The sequence below is a fragment of the Bolinopsis microptera genome, chromosome 7 (genome assembly GCF_026151205.1).
Source record: "Bolinopsis microptera isolate Bmic1 chromosome 7, MBARI_Bmic_1.0, whole genome shotgun sequence".
Classification (NCBI taxonomy): Eukaryota; Metazoa; Ctenophora; class Tentaculata; order Lobata; family Bolinopsidae; genus Bolinopsis; species Bolinopsis microptera.
In genome coordinates this window covers 11,157,797-11,171,170 of record NC_087078.1, presented here as the reverse complement: position 1 = coordinate 11,171,170, position 13,374 = coordinate 11,157,797, and the positions used below count along the sequence as shown (strand labels likewise).

Sequence of the window (13,374 nt, the reverse complement as noted above, 5' to 3'; positions counted from 1 at the left end):
AGCGAGAAGCATAATTGAGTGCGCGGCGCGGCAGAGTAAAGCATTGCGCTAAAATAGTTATAATTAGGTAGTGCCCCATCGACAGTAGGCCGCGCATGCCGACTGTATGTAAAATGGTTTTTTAGCGCTAATTTCGGCCAGCACAAAATTCTTGAAACAAATGCAAATAGAGTAACCTTCCAGTTAAGTTCCCTTGATCCAATTTTAACAAAAATTGGTTAGCTTACTAATATTCTTATTAACACTAGGAAAGTGTCCGAAAAATTTAAAGCATACGGTATTTTACAACACACATGACATTATGTTACAACTTATAGCTAAAAGCAGCGTATTTTTCATATTATCCCCCATTTTGATCACTATATTAATTAAAACTCCGATATCCACCAAATTTTTCGGACAGTTGCAGTTGTAAAGCCCTATTGGAAGGTCTTCATCAATTTTCAGAATGATCTCATTCAAGGAACCGAAGATATGAGTATGACAGGATAATACGACAAAAATCAACGAATTTCGTCAAATTACGCAACTAGCAACTTTTACATTTACTTTTGCTACAAAAGCCGCGCACCATCAAAAATTAATTTTTGATGGATAAAAATATTGTACACATCCAATCATTGATGATCTTAAAATGTAATATAAACTGAAAATATAAATTTTTGACATACCTGCACCAAATGCCATTATTTCTTTCATGTGAATGCATGCTTTGACGGCGTAGCTGCCAGGGTCATGTCTCACCGTCAGCTTCACTTCATTGCCACACTTCAGATGACAAGGAATTCTATACTTTTGGCCCTCTATAGTCAAAACAGAACTGATTTCGAGAACTCCGCAGAGATTCTCAATTCCTGTATCTGTGTTGACTACAAATACTTTTGTATCCTGCATTCGAGTAGCACTCAAGGTGAGATGACCCTGGATGATCACCACTTCAAAGAAACAGAAGACTTCATCAAACTTCATTTTGAACCACAAGTCAGTGTTCCATCCACACTGAGTGTGCGATTTCGTTTCCAGATCACCGTCAGTAGCATATTCCGCATTGATCTCTGCATTAACACTCAAAACGAAAGTGCTGCTTTGGGAAACTGATGCAGGTTCAACTTTCCCTGAAACATTTTAGAGTGTTAAGCGCTATAAAGGATCTTAGGGAGCAGTTGTTAAATTCATGATTATTTTACCACTTCTATAACGAATTCTTCAGTGAAACGTATCAACAGTGACTGAAATAATATAAGGTTCTCTCAAACGTTAACCTGCGAAAGTAACATCATTTTCCACCATCAAAATAATCAGAAGATGAAAGAGGATGTTCCGACTTTTCCCCATAGGTCGAATAATTCGATTGAAAATCAAGGCTGTTCAGAAGCATGCAAAATAAAACGTAGATAGGTTGTATTATGCCCGCCTACAACTAGAGCACCCTCTTCCCTGACCAAGTGTAACCTATGCTACGTGGGTCACGTGACCAAGTGTGACCTATGCTACGTGGGTCACGTGTAAAACCCAATTTAACTCTTTAAAAACAGTCTTGAGTATTGAGCTATCCTTAATAAGGTCTATTGTCGAATAGATGAATAATGCAATAGAAACTAGGTTAATCGCTGGGTTAATCGTCCGACAGTCTTATGGAACTGTAAAGTTCCGTAAGACCGTTGGACGATAAACTACCTATTTCAATTTGGGGCATCTCTTTATTCATTAGATAGCTTGCGGAAGCCGGGGGATCGCGGTCTTTAGCCTTGACAAAATGACTTTTTACTGCATCATGACTTATACTGCAAGCATGATACTGCCTACCGCATAAGTAAGGCAGCCGTCACCAAAAGACAGTACTGTATACTACTGTATTATAGCTAGTGCGAGAGAATGGAAAATAACTCTTTTTTTTGCACGAGTTAATGTGGAGAAGAGGTATGGAATCACTTGATCTGATACTGAGGATATCAAACTTTACTGTATGATACTGTATATCGTAGACTCAACTAGAATCTTCCCTCACCACTGCTTTCGTCTCCTTAGTGCTGACTGTTTTAACTGCAGCGGTCTGATCTTCTAGGTCAGCTAATTACAAGACGTGCGAGTAGCTCGTTGTTTAGGGGTCGTTCACATATTAACTGATTACCCCTCTGTAATCAGTTTTACACATAGCTATTGTGTCAAAATTACACTAGCGTTATCATTTGGAACCCCCCCCCCCCCCATTGTATTTACGTACGTACGTTTTGGTACGTTTTGGTGAGTTTGGCAGGGCGTGCTCAGGACAACTGCATCGAGTGCGTCCTCCTCCAGCTCAGCATTGATTTATCGTTTGTCGGAGTGGTGGATTAAATAGGTGAATTTTTGATAAGTTTAGCAATATGTGTTCATTTATTTTGTCTAATGAAATTTTAGAAACTCGTGGTAGTAAACTTAATTGTGCGAAAAACTTGTAAAATGTAAAGCTTCCAAAAGTTTGATCTCAAAGTGGCAGTACCTAAAAGTTTACACAATATATGCAATGTAATGCGTGGGTTAAATCTGAAAGTAAAACCTTGGCCCACTACACTTTTAACACTAGCTTATTTATTGTCTATTTCTCTTTGTTTCCAGTAACCACCTGCATTTTAACTCGACATGGATTGGAATATGCCCATAAAAAGGTTGTTCCCTCCTCTAAACCTGCCGTTCAGACACAACTTTCTGTGTGGACAGATATACCCACCGGTACGTTAAATGTCAGCTTACTAACCGTGCACTAGATTAAGTGTATACCTAATAGTAATAATACTAAATCTTTGCTGGACTGGTTCTCATAAATCCAAAATAAATCCAAATAATTGTGAGTCAATGCTTGTCTGTCGTTCATAAGGCTCAATAATGACAAAAGTTTAAGCTCGTCCGGGAACCATGATCACATGTTAGGAGCTCTGAATATGTTTTACTCTAATATAAATACTGGAAAAAGGTTAACTTTGGTCGAGGATCCAAGACTCTAAGTCTAGTAAGCTTATAGTGATATGACGCTTCATATTAACAGTTGATAGACGGCAACGAGATACACAGAACATCAAACTACGAGCTGAGGGATGACGATGTTATTTTGGTTACCTATCCTAAATCAGGTTAGCAGCCTGTTTGAGTATTTATTATTTATTATTTAAAACTTCAATTGCCTTCCTTAAATTACCTCAAAAAATCATTTTCAGTCGAGCACCATCAACCGGATAATATTAATAATTAGTTACTAACTAATAATTAGTTATTAATTAACTTATAAACAGGGACTCTATGGGTACAGCAAATACTGAAATGTTTATACGAGAGGAACGGTGTGAACAAGGACAGCAGGATTTCACTCAGAAACAACCTTTCCCAGGCAGTGCCCTGGATTGAGCTGTTAGATATTGAGGTACTGTAAACAGTTACTTAACCTCCATATAATTATAATGAAGACACAGTTTTTAACCTTGATATGATTGAGGCACAAATACTTGTGTAATAGTTACTATCACCCTCCTATTATAATTAACACATGTCCATGTCACTTTATCGTAGGTTTTTCCTTCCGCATACTTGAAATGTTTGAAATTTAATGCAAGCGTTATCATAATATGCACTTGCTTTGTGATGAAATCTTGTTTACACAGGAATTTAACGCTATGACATCGCCCCGAGTTATGACCACACACGAAACATACAATAACTTAGCCTGGAGACCCGGTACTAAGACTAAGTACATCTACCTGACCAGAAACCCTAAAGATGTTCTGGTCTCTTACTTTCATCACATGTCCGGCTACAGGTACTCATTCGACTAATTGTTTGATTTAATTAATTGATTTGATTATTTGATTTAATTAATTGATTTAATTAATTGATTTAATTAATCGATTTAATTAATTGATTTAATCAATTGATTTAATTAATTGATTCAATTAATTAATTTAATTAATTGATTTAATTAATTGATTTAATTAATTGATTTAATTAATCGATTTAATTAATTGATTTAATTAATCGATTTAATTAATTGATTTAATTAATTGATTTAATTAATTGATTTAATTAATTGATTTAATTAATTGATTTGATTAATTAATTAAATTAATTGATTAATTACTCTCGTAGCTCATTTCAATATGTGTTATCATATTGGCTGAGGAATTTTAATGTTAACCACCTCATAACCCAGCGATTTTGCAAATTTTTAATGAACTAACTAGTTTTCTTCTGATCATGATTTAAAGTTTAAAATGTAAGTAAAAGTTAGTTTAATTTTGGATTTCCAACTAATTGTTACCTCAACTTTGAATGAGTGGATGCGGTGGAATAATATACTAATATAGTAATGTATACTATACTTATATAGTAGACATTACATAATATTAGCAGGAACAAGTCTACCCTAAAGTGGTGTCAAGACTCGAGAGACTAAAATAATTATTACCTATTTGACCAAAACCCATAATCATGGGTAGAGTGGACCGCTGCCAGTGTCTCTCTTTCCCAAACAAAAGGAAATGATATTAATTTGATTGACCGTTCTCAAATGCAAAATGATACCGAGAATGAAATCGGTCGCTCGCTTTTCCCATTCATTTACAATTGCAATAGATTAAGAAGAACTACCCAAAGGCAGCTGTACTCGGCAAAAAAGATTCAATAAACTTCAGCTAATTCAATAAGTAATAACTACCACCCTTACCCCGAAATACTAGGTATCGACCCGAACGCAACCCAAAGAGATTTTTACAGCATCTGATTGATGTAATCAATCGAAACTTATTACAATTCGTAAGCCGTGAATGAATGGGAAAAGCGAGCGACCGATTTCATTCTCGGTATCATTTTGCATTTGAGAACGGTCAATCAAATTAATATCATTTCCTTTTGTTTGGGAAAGAGAGACACTGGCAGCGGTCCACTCTACCCATGATTATGGGTTTTGGTCAAATATCATCGCTTTTTGATTAATGTCAGGGTACTTTATAAAGTCGAAATATAAACTGATATCTTCATTAATAAGGAGGAAGTTTCAACGATTTCGAAATTTTTCCTTTGAAAACATTTCCTTGTGTTTGGGTAAGCATATCGGTCGATCACTGACTGAATTTGCCACTTTATACTCATTCAAGTTGGCATTAAATTTATATATAATGACATTGAACTGTCGTGGTAAAGCAGAATTTAATCGAAATCACGAATGAGCAAAATTATCACCTTTCACACGTGCAAACTATGAGCGGACGTTGCGTGCGCATCCAATATTGAATCGCCGTAAATTTTTGCGTGTTGGTGTTTTATATATAGTTTGATAAGCATGCAAAGTTTCAAAGTATTTCAAGAAGAACTGTAATCACAACGGCACACCAACGTTTACTGAAAATGGTAAAAACAGCAATTTTCAGTGATTTTAGCAATTTTTAATCAATTTGGGCGTGTCCCCACGTGTGCAACTTTTATATTTTTAACTTTAAAACTAGCCTAATACACAATTTATACCTATAGGAAGCAGAACTGAGCTCCACAACCCAAGGGATAGCCCAACACCAGAGAATACTAAATCGCAAAATTGACGTTTTTATAAAATAATTCTTCAAAAAAGCACTAACTTCAAATGCAAATATCTTTATGAAGGAGTAAGATAAGAAAACTTTCCGGTAGATTTTCAGAATGCTTGAACAATTATCTAAGATGAATTTTTCCTCAGATTTTGAATAAAATTACTCCTTAATGGTGTAAAATCAGTTTGAAAAGTTGTTATTTTGTCAAAAATCAAGTTTTAAAAACACTTAATTTGATGACGTCATCAAGTGGTGATGATGACGTTAAATTATTTTTTGATATAATTGAAACTGAAGTGTAAACAATTATCTTTAAGACCTGTGGTCGGAAATTGCTGTATCTTTTATACTTTTGAATCTCCGGACACTTAAATTCAGGCTACAATTGACTACATTTGACTGGCAAAGCGTCTATCCCTGAATATATGTATCACGACAATCTATCGTAAAACAGGGGTTCCAGAAAACCCATTTCCCGATACTCCTGAAACACGAAATTTTTTTTACAGTCGATTTGGTCAACGTCTAGACGCCCTGCAAAGTTTCAGATCTCTAACTCAATTTTAACATGGTTTTTAAGGCACCTGAATATGGCAATTTTGGGTTTTTTACCGAATTTCGTATAACATGCTGGCGCGTATTTTGCGCAAATTTCTTAAAAACCTCCACATAACTATTTCTTGTTCCTGTCATCTTTAACATTGAATTAGAATGATTTGAACTTAAATATACCTGCTGAACTACTTTCGATGAGTCTTAATGCCCGAAAAATAATAAAGGGTTATAAAAGTAAAGGGGGTAAATAGTAAAGGGGGTAAATAGTAAAGGGGGTAAATAGTATTGTGAATATAAGAGGCACGGTCATGCTTGCCAGCATTGTGATTTAATTCGCGTTTTTGACACCACTTGGGAGTACAAATTTTGGGCACTAAAATTCTTATTCCTTGGCAAATTTTTTATTTTTTCATGCTGATTTGAAGGCCATTAAAGCATTTGACCCAGTCAAAAAAGTTTCAGTTGTATATCTTTTACGGTTTTTGTGGAAAGTCGCGTTAAAGTTGATGCCATGGCGTCAGTAAAATGGCACGGAACCATATACAGGGTGTTTCAAAAATAATGTCCTGATTTTAACAAACAATAAAATTTTTTATAAAGGAGCAAAATGCCCATTATGTATATCGTCTCGCTTTATATATAGTAAGATGATGCAGTATGCACCGATCATTCTAGAAGATATGGACTTCTTAATGTGGAGAAGAGGAATGGAATCACTTGATCTGATACTGAGGATATCAAACTTTACTGTATGATACTGTATATCGTAGATTCAACTAGAATCTTCCCTCACCACTGCTTTCGTCTCCCTAGTGCTGACTGTTTTAGCTGCAGTGGTCTGATCTGCTAGGTCAGCTAATAACAAGACGTGCGAGTAGCTCGCTGTTTAGGGGTCGTTCACATATTATTACGTTATCACTTTTTGAACAATTTTTACCCCCCCCCCCCCCCCGACCCCTCTGTTATCAGTTTTACACATAGCTATTGTGTCAAAAATACACTAGCGTAATCATTTGGAAACCACCCCCCCCCCCCCTATTGTATTTAAAACGTTTTGGTACGTTTTGGTGAGTTTGGCAGGGCGTGCTCAGGACAACTGCATCGAGTGCGTCCTCCTCCAGCTCAGCATTGATTTATCGTTTGTCGGAGTGGTGGATTAAATAGGTGAATTTTTGATAAGTTCAGCAATATGTGTTCATTTATTTTGACTTACGAAATTTTAGAAACTCGTGGTAGTAAACTTAATTGTGCGAAAAACTTGTAAAAAGTTAAGCTTCCAAAAGTCTGATCTCAAAGTGGCATCTGAAAGTTTACACAATATATGCAATATAATGCGTGGGTTAAAACTGAAAGTAAAACCTTGGCCCACTACACTTTTAACACTAGCTTATTTAATGTCTATTTTTCTTTGTTATCAGTAACCACCTGCATTTTAACTCGACATGGATTGGAATATGCCCATAAAAAGGTTGTTCCCTCCTCTCAACCTGCCGTTCAGACACAACTTTCTGTGTGGACAGATATACCCACCGGTATGTTAAATGTCAGCTTATTAACCGTGCACTAGATTAAGTGTATACCTAATAGTAATAATACTAAATCTGTGCTGGACTGGTTCTCATAAATCCAAAATAAATCCAAAATAATTGTGAGTCAATGCTTGTCTGTCGTTCATCAGGCTCAATATTGACAAAAGTTTAAGTTCCAACTCGACCGGGAACCATGATCACATGTTAGGAGCTCTGAATATGTTTTACTCTAATATAAATAGTGGAAAAAGGTTAACTTTAGTCGAGGTTTCAAGTCTTTAGTAAACTATAGTGATATGACGCTACTAGTGATATGACGCTTCATATTAACAGTTGATAGACGGCAACGAGATACACAGAACATCAAACTACGAGCTGAGGGATGACGATGTTATTTTGGTTACCTATCCTAAATCAGGTTAGCAACCTGTTTGGTAATTTTTATTTATTATTTTAATTTTCAATTGCCTTCCTTAAATTACCTCAAAAAAATCATTTTCAGTCGAACACCATCAACCGGACAATATTAATAATTTGTAACAAATCAATAATTAGTTATAAATTAACTTATAAACAGGGACTCTATGGGTACAGCAAATACTGAAATGTCTTTACGAGAAGAACGGTGTGAACAAGGACAGCAGGATTTCACTCAGAAACAACCTTTCCCAGGCAGTGCCCTGGATTGAGCTGTTAGATATTGAGGTACAGTAAACAGTTACTTAACCTCCAATCTCCATATAATGAAGGCACAGTTTTTAACCTCGATATGATTGAGGCACAATACGTCTAGTCACTAGTTTGTCGTAGGTTTTTCCTTCCGCATATTTGAAATGTTTGAAATTTAATGCAAGCGCTATCATAATGCACCTGCTTTGTCATTTGTGATGAAATCTATTGATCCCTTGTTTACACAGGAGTTTAACGCTATGACATCGCCCCGAGTTATGACAACACACGAAACATACAATAACTTAGCCTGGAGACCCGGAACTAAGACTAAGTACATCTACCTGACCAGAAACCCTAAAGATGTTCTGGTCTCTTACTTTCATCATATGTCCGGCTATAGGTACTCATTAAAGTAATTGTTTGATTTGATTAATTGATTTAATTAATTGATTTGATTAATTGATTTAATTAATTGATTGATTGATTGATTTAATTAGTTGATTTAATTAATTGATTTGATTAATTGATTTAATTAATTGATTTAATTAATTGATTTGATTAACTGATTTAATTAATTGATTTGATTAATTGATTTAATCAATCGATTTGATTAATTGATTTAATTAATTGATGTAAGTAAAAGTTAGTTTAATTTCGGATTTCCAACTAATTGTTACCTTAACTTTGAATGAGTAGATGCGGTGGAATAATATACATCTCCCTTTATATACTTATATAGTAGATATAAAATAATATGATGCAGTATGCACCGATCATTCTAGAAGATATGGACTTCTTATAAGATATCTGTGTTAAATCTGAAACATAATCTGTAAATGAAACCAAAACAGTAGTAGTTATAATGAATTAGTCGTACTGAACTATCCCTCCCATTTTTACCACCGTACCCATGCTAATCCATATTCTTCTTCAACAAAATTAATTGTAGATGGATCAACATATTGTACACATCCGATCATTGATGATTTTAAACCGAAATATTATTTGGCATTTTTGACATACCTGCACCAAATGCCATTATTTCTTTCATGTGAATGCATGCTTTGACGGCATAGCTGCCAGGGTCATGTCTCACCGTCAGCTTCACTTCATTGCCACAGTTCAGATGACAAGGAATTCTATACGTTTGGCCTTCTATAGTCAAAACAGGGCTGATTTTGAGAACTCCTCAGAGATTCTCAATTCCTGTATCTATGTTAACTACAAATACTTTCGTGTCCTGCATACGAAAAGCGTTATCATTGAGATGGGACTGGAGGATGACCACTTCAAAGAAGCAGAAGACTTCATCAAACTTCATTTTGAACCACAAGTCAGTGTTCCATCCACACTGAGTGTGCGATTTTGTTTTCAGATCACCGTCAGTAGCAGATTCCGCCTTCTCTGCATTACCACTCCAAGCGAGAGTGCTGCTTTGGGACACTGATGCAGGTTCAACTTTCCCTGAAACATTTTAGAGTGTTTAGCGCTATAAAGGACCTTACTCTTAGGGAGCAGTTGTTAAATTCAGGATTATATTACCACTTCTATAACAAATCCTTCAGTGAAACGTATCAATAGTGACTGAAATAATATAAGGTTCTCTCAAACGTTTACCTGCGATAGTAACATCATTTTCCACCATCAAGATAATCAGAAGATGAAGGAGTATGTTCCGACTTGTCCCCATAGGTCGAATATAATTCGATTGAAAATCAAGGATGTTCAGAAGCATGCAAAATAAAACGTAGATAGGTTGTATTGTGCCCGCCTACAACTAGATCACACCCTCCCCTTACCAAGTGTAACCTATGCTACGTGTGCCACGTGTTAAGCCACACCGTTAAACTGTTTCAAAACGTGATGAACAGTCTTGAGATATTATATATAGCATTGAGCTGTACTAAGCAAGGGCCAAGGTCTATTGTTGAATAGATGAATAATGGAATAGAAACTATAGGTTTGTCGCTGGGTTAATCGTCCAACGGTCTTACGGAACTTTACAGTTCCATAAACTAGCTATTTGGGGCATCTCTTTATTCGCTGGCTTGCGGAAGCCGGGGGATCGCGGTCTTTAGCTTTGACAAAATTACGTTTTACTGTATCATGACTGATACTGCAAGCATGATACTGCCTATTGCACAAGTAAGGCAGTAGTAGAGAGCACATAATCAACACGAATCTACACACCAAAAGACAGCACTGTATTATGGCTAGTGCGAGAGAATGGAAAATAACGTTTTTTAGTATGAGAGTATGAGTTAATGTGGAGAAGAGGTATGGAATCACTTAATCTGATACTGAGGATATCAAACTTTACTGTATGATACTGTATATCGTAGACTCAACTCGAATCTTCCCTCACCACTGCTTAAGCTTTAGTCTCCCTGCTGACTATTTTAGTAGTGGACTTATCTGCTAGGTCAGCTAATTATAAGACGTGCGAACGGCGAGTTGCTCGTTGTTTACATGAGACCTTGACCATTGTTAATGATCAGCTGGCCCGGCGCGCTACATTTCGAGAAAAAAGCGGCGCGCGCTACTTCGAAGAAATTTAGACGAGTAACATCCGTCAACATGAGACCGCAACAATTAGGAGGTGAACACTAGGGTGAAAAGCACATTCCTTATATTACCTAAACAGTATGACTACGAGGATTGAGGACATGAGGTCTGCAGGAAGGGAATTTGAGACTATTTAGTGGTCTGAGTTCATTGGTCACGGTCGCGCCTCGCGGGCCCATGAAGTCAAACAAATTGCTAGTACTGTAATACTAATAATAGGTACAGCTTGAAATAACCGTTATATTTCGTAATGCCGCACTCCGCAGGGGTGCAATACAAAATAACAAACTTAGAGAATAGAGCCTGTTTATTGAATTGTCAATGGGTTTTTACCCACATTTTTAGTCTTTATTACCATTTTAAATTATTAGGTTAATTTTATGAGGGTATCTATTATCTAACTGTATGGTTAGATAATAACATTGCTAAATTTATTTGTATATGTTGTTTGAATTACTTTCCTCTATCAGAGCATACGAGTACAATGAACCTTTGTCTCAGTTTGTAGAACTCTTCACAAAAGGAAAACTCCCATACGGTTCATGGTTTGGCCATACTTTAGACTACTTTGAAAACCTGAACAACATGGATATCTTTCACATAGACTATGAATCTCTGCACCTCAACTTTGAGAAGATTGTCATGAAATTGAACAGGTAAGGTTGCACTAATTTTGAGAATGAAGATTGGATTCTTTAATTGATCTTGGTCAAGTGTGACTTTAATTTTGGAAATGCCTTATAAAATTGAATCGTTGATTCCAATTTGATATATCGTTACTGAATTTACAGATTTTTGGGACTGAGAAATTTGTCGAACGAAGATCTAGAGTCTATTAAAGAGCGTTGTGCTTTCAACAGAATGAAGGTGGACAGTAATGCCAACATGAGCCGCTTCGAACATCGCCGTAAGCCTAACAGGTATGAAAATTTACAGAAATCTTAAGAAATACAAACTTATAACCATCAAAATTTCGGGCGACACATCTAATCGTTATCTTTTATGTCCTTGCTCCGTCTCTCATAAGCTTATAGTTCAGGTGTTTATACAGTTCGGGCATTATATTTTACAATATTAAACTCAATCTAATGTAAGCGTATTACTTAATTTCACATTTAATTTCAGTGCTGATTTCTTGCGTCAAGGAAAAGTTGGTGACTGGGAGAACCACCTTTCGGCTGAGGAGTGTTCCAGTGTAGACAGAGTTACCAACAGTTTCTTTGATAAAACTACTAAGAAGTTTATTTATAATCTGGACTGACACGGCCAGTTAATGGGCAGTTAATTGGACGGTTATTGGGCGGTAAATTTGTTTAATATTGCTTAATTTGTTTTGGATCGTTTTTTGTATGTGTTGATTAATTTATTGTTATTGATTTATGATATAACCTCGTCTAAGTTAACTGCATTGTTATTTTGACTTAAATTTCACTCCCAGTCTTTAACTAGCTTCGCATTTCCTGTGGTCTCTCGTTATTTTATCGACTTAACCTGGGACCGCAGGCTATAAAGTATAATGTTCATAAACATTAATAAAGATTTGGCAGAATGACAGGCTGAACGCCGCCCAGTAAAATTACCGATGTGTCAACAGGTTGTCAAAATTAAATTGTATATTGCTTTAATTTTTTTCTTCCAGTTTCATCATGTTCAATTTAATTAATTCCTAAAATATAATTTGACTCCAATTTCCAAGATTACAATTTTAGGACACTTGTTTTTTATTTTCAATTTGTGAGGAAAACGACGATGAGTTAGAATTAATATTTGATGATGAATGATATAATACTAATAGTAGATAAAATGATTGATAATAATCATAAAGATCGTCGAATGGTTCATACATTACAAAACTTTCATTAATCAATAAAGTTCAATATTTTTATTATGCTTAAAAAGATTAAAAAAGTCCAGTTTTTAGCGCTTGTAAACGTTGCATAACAGTATGGCGGTACTTAATAAATGATATCTAAATTATAGTTCGCAGAGCTCGATTAACAACGAAACAAACTGGGTCACTAGCCGTTTGTTGGAAATCGGAACTCGGATGGATTTTATAATGAAATCCATAATTAATCTCTCGCAAGTGATTTAATGTTTATTACTATTGTTACTGTTTGGAATTCTTTCGTACTAAATGCAACCGAAGGCGAAACCGTTGGTTATCATAAATCAATTACTAAATTAGAAAGGTTTCGTTCAACTCACAATTTTAAGTTCTTGTTGACACTCTAAGCTTTTTAGTTCTTACCTACATCTAAACTCTAAAGTCTAAAGGTTTAGTTCGCTTTTACATGGGCAAGGAGTAATGGATAACACGATGAAATAATACATTATCCTTTATCGAGTAGTCCTCTGAATAGTCTCCAATAAATAACTGCAAGATCTCCTTATCCACAGAATAGTGAGTTGTTTTGCAAAACTAAAGGTCTGTCCCTGAGATAACACCCCTGTCCCTCCTCTCCGGGTGCAGCCAGGGTCCTATCTTCAACTGCCACAGA

At 35.7% G+C, this 13,374-nt stretch overlaps 2 protein-coding genes across 2 annotated transcripts; both read left to right on the top strand.

Annotated features, from left to right (window-relative positions):
* Window positions 1–2,561: 2,561 nt before the first annotated feature.
* On the top strand, window positions 2,562–13,101 carry LOC134818999 (amine sulfotransferase-like). Its single transcript, XM_063828751.1, has 7 exons — window positions 2,562–2,712; window positions 3,026–3,110; window positions 3,270–3,397; window positions 3,636–3,790; window positions 11,344–11,529; window positions 11,665–11,793; window positions 11,999–13,101. The coding sequence occupies exons 1-7, from the start codon at window positions 2,623–2,625 to the stop codon at window positions 12,132–12,134; spliced, it is 909 nt and encodes a 302-aa protein (XP_063684821.1). The 5' UTR covers window positions 2,562–2,622; the 3' UTR covers window positions 12,135–13,101.
* LOC134819000 (amine sulfotransferase-like) lies at window positions 7,492–9,545 on the top strand. The gene is made up of 4 exons (XM_063828752.1): window positions 7,492–7,639; window positions 7,970–8,054; window positions 8,214–8,341; window positions 8,554–9,545. The coding sequence occupies exons 1-4, from the start codon at window positions 7,550–7,552 to the stop codon at window positions 8,722–8,724; spliced, it is 474 nt and encodes a 157-aa protein (XP_063684822.1). The 5' UTR covers window positions 7,492–7,549; the 3' UTR covers window positions 8,725–9,545.
* Window positions 13,102–13,374: the final 273 nt, after the last annotated feature.

Excerpts from the sequence above, each read along its gene's own strand:
- LOC134819000 (XM_063828752.1), top strand. The coding sequence starts at position 7,550 with ATGGATTGGAATATGCCCATAAAAAGGTTGTTCCCTCCTCTCAACCTG. Across the intron at positions 7,640-7,969 it reads GTGGACAGATATACCCACCG|TTGATAGACGGCAACGAGAT; the intron begins GTATGTTAAATG and ends TCATATTAACAG. Across the intron at positions 8,342-8,553 it reads TTGAGCTGTTAGATATTGAG|GAGTTTAACGCTATGACATC; the intron begins GTACAGTAAACA and ends TTGTTTACACAG.
- LOC134818999 (XM_063828751.1), top strand. The coding sequence starts at position 2,623 with ATGGATTGGAATATGCCCATAAAAAGGTTGTTCCCTCCTCTAAACCTG. Across the intron at positions 3,111-3,269 it reads GGTTACCTATCCTAAATCAG|GGACTCTATGGGTACAGCAA; the intron begins GTTAGCAGCCTG and ends ACTTATAAACAG. Across the intron at positions 11,794-11,998 it reads CATCGCCGTAAGCCTAACAG|TGCTGATTTCTTGCGTCAAG; the intron begins GTATGAAAATTT and ends ATTTAATTTCAG.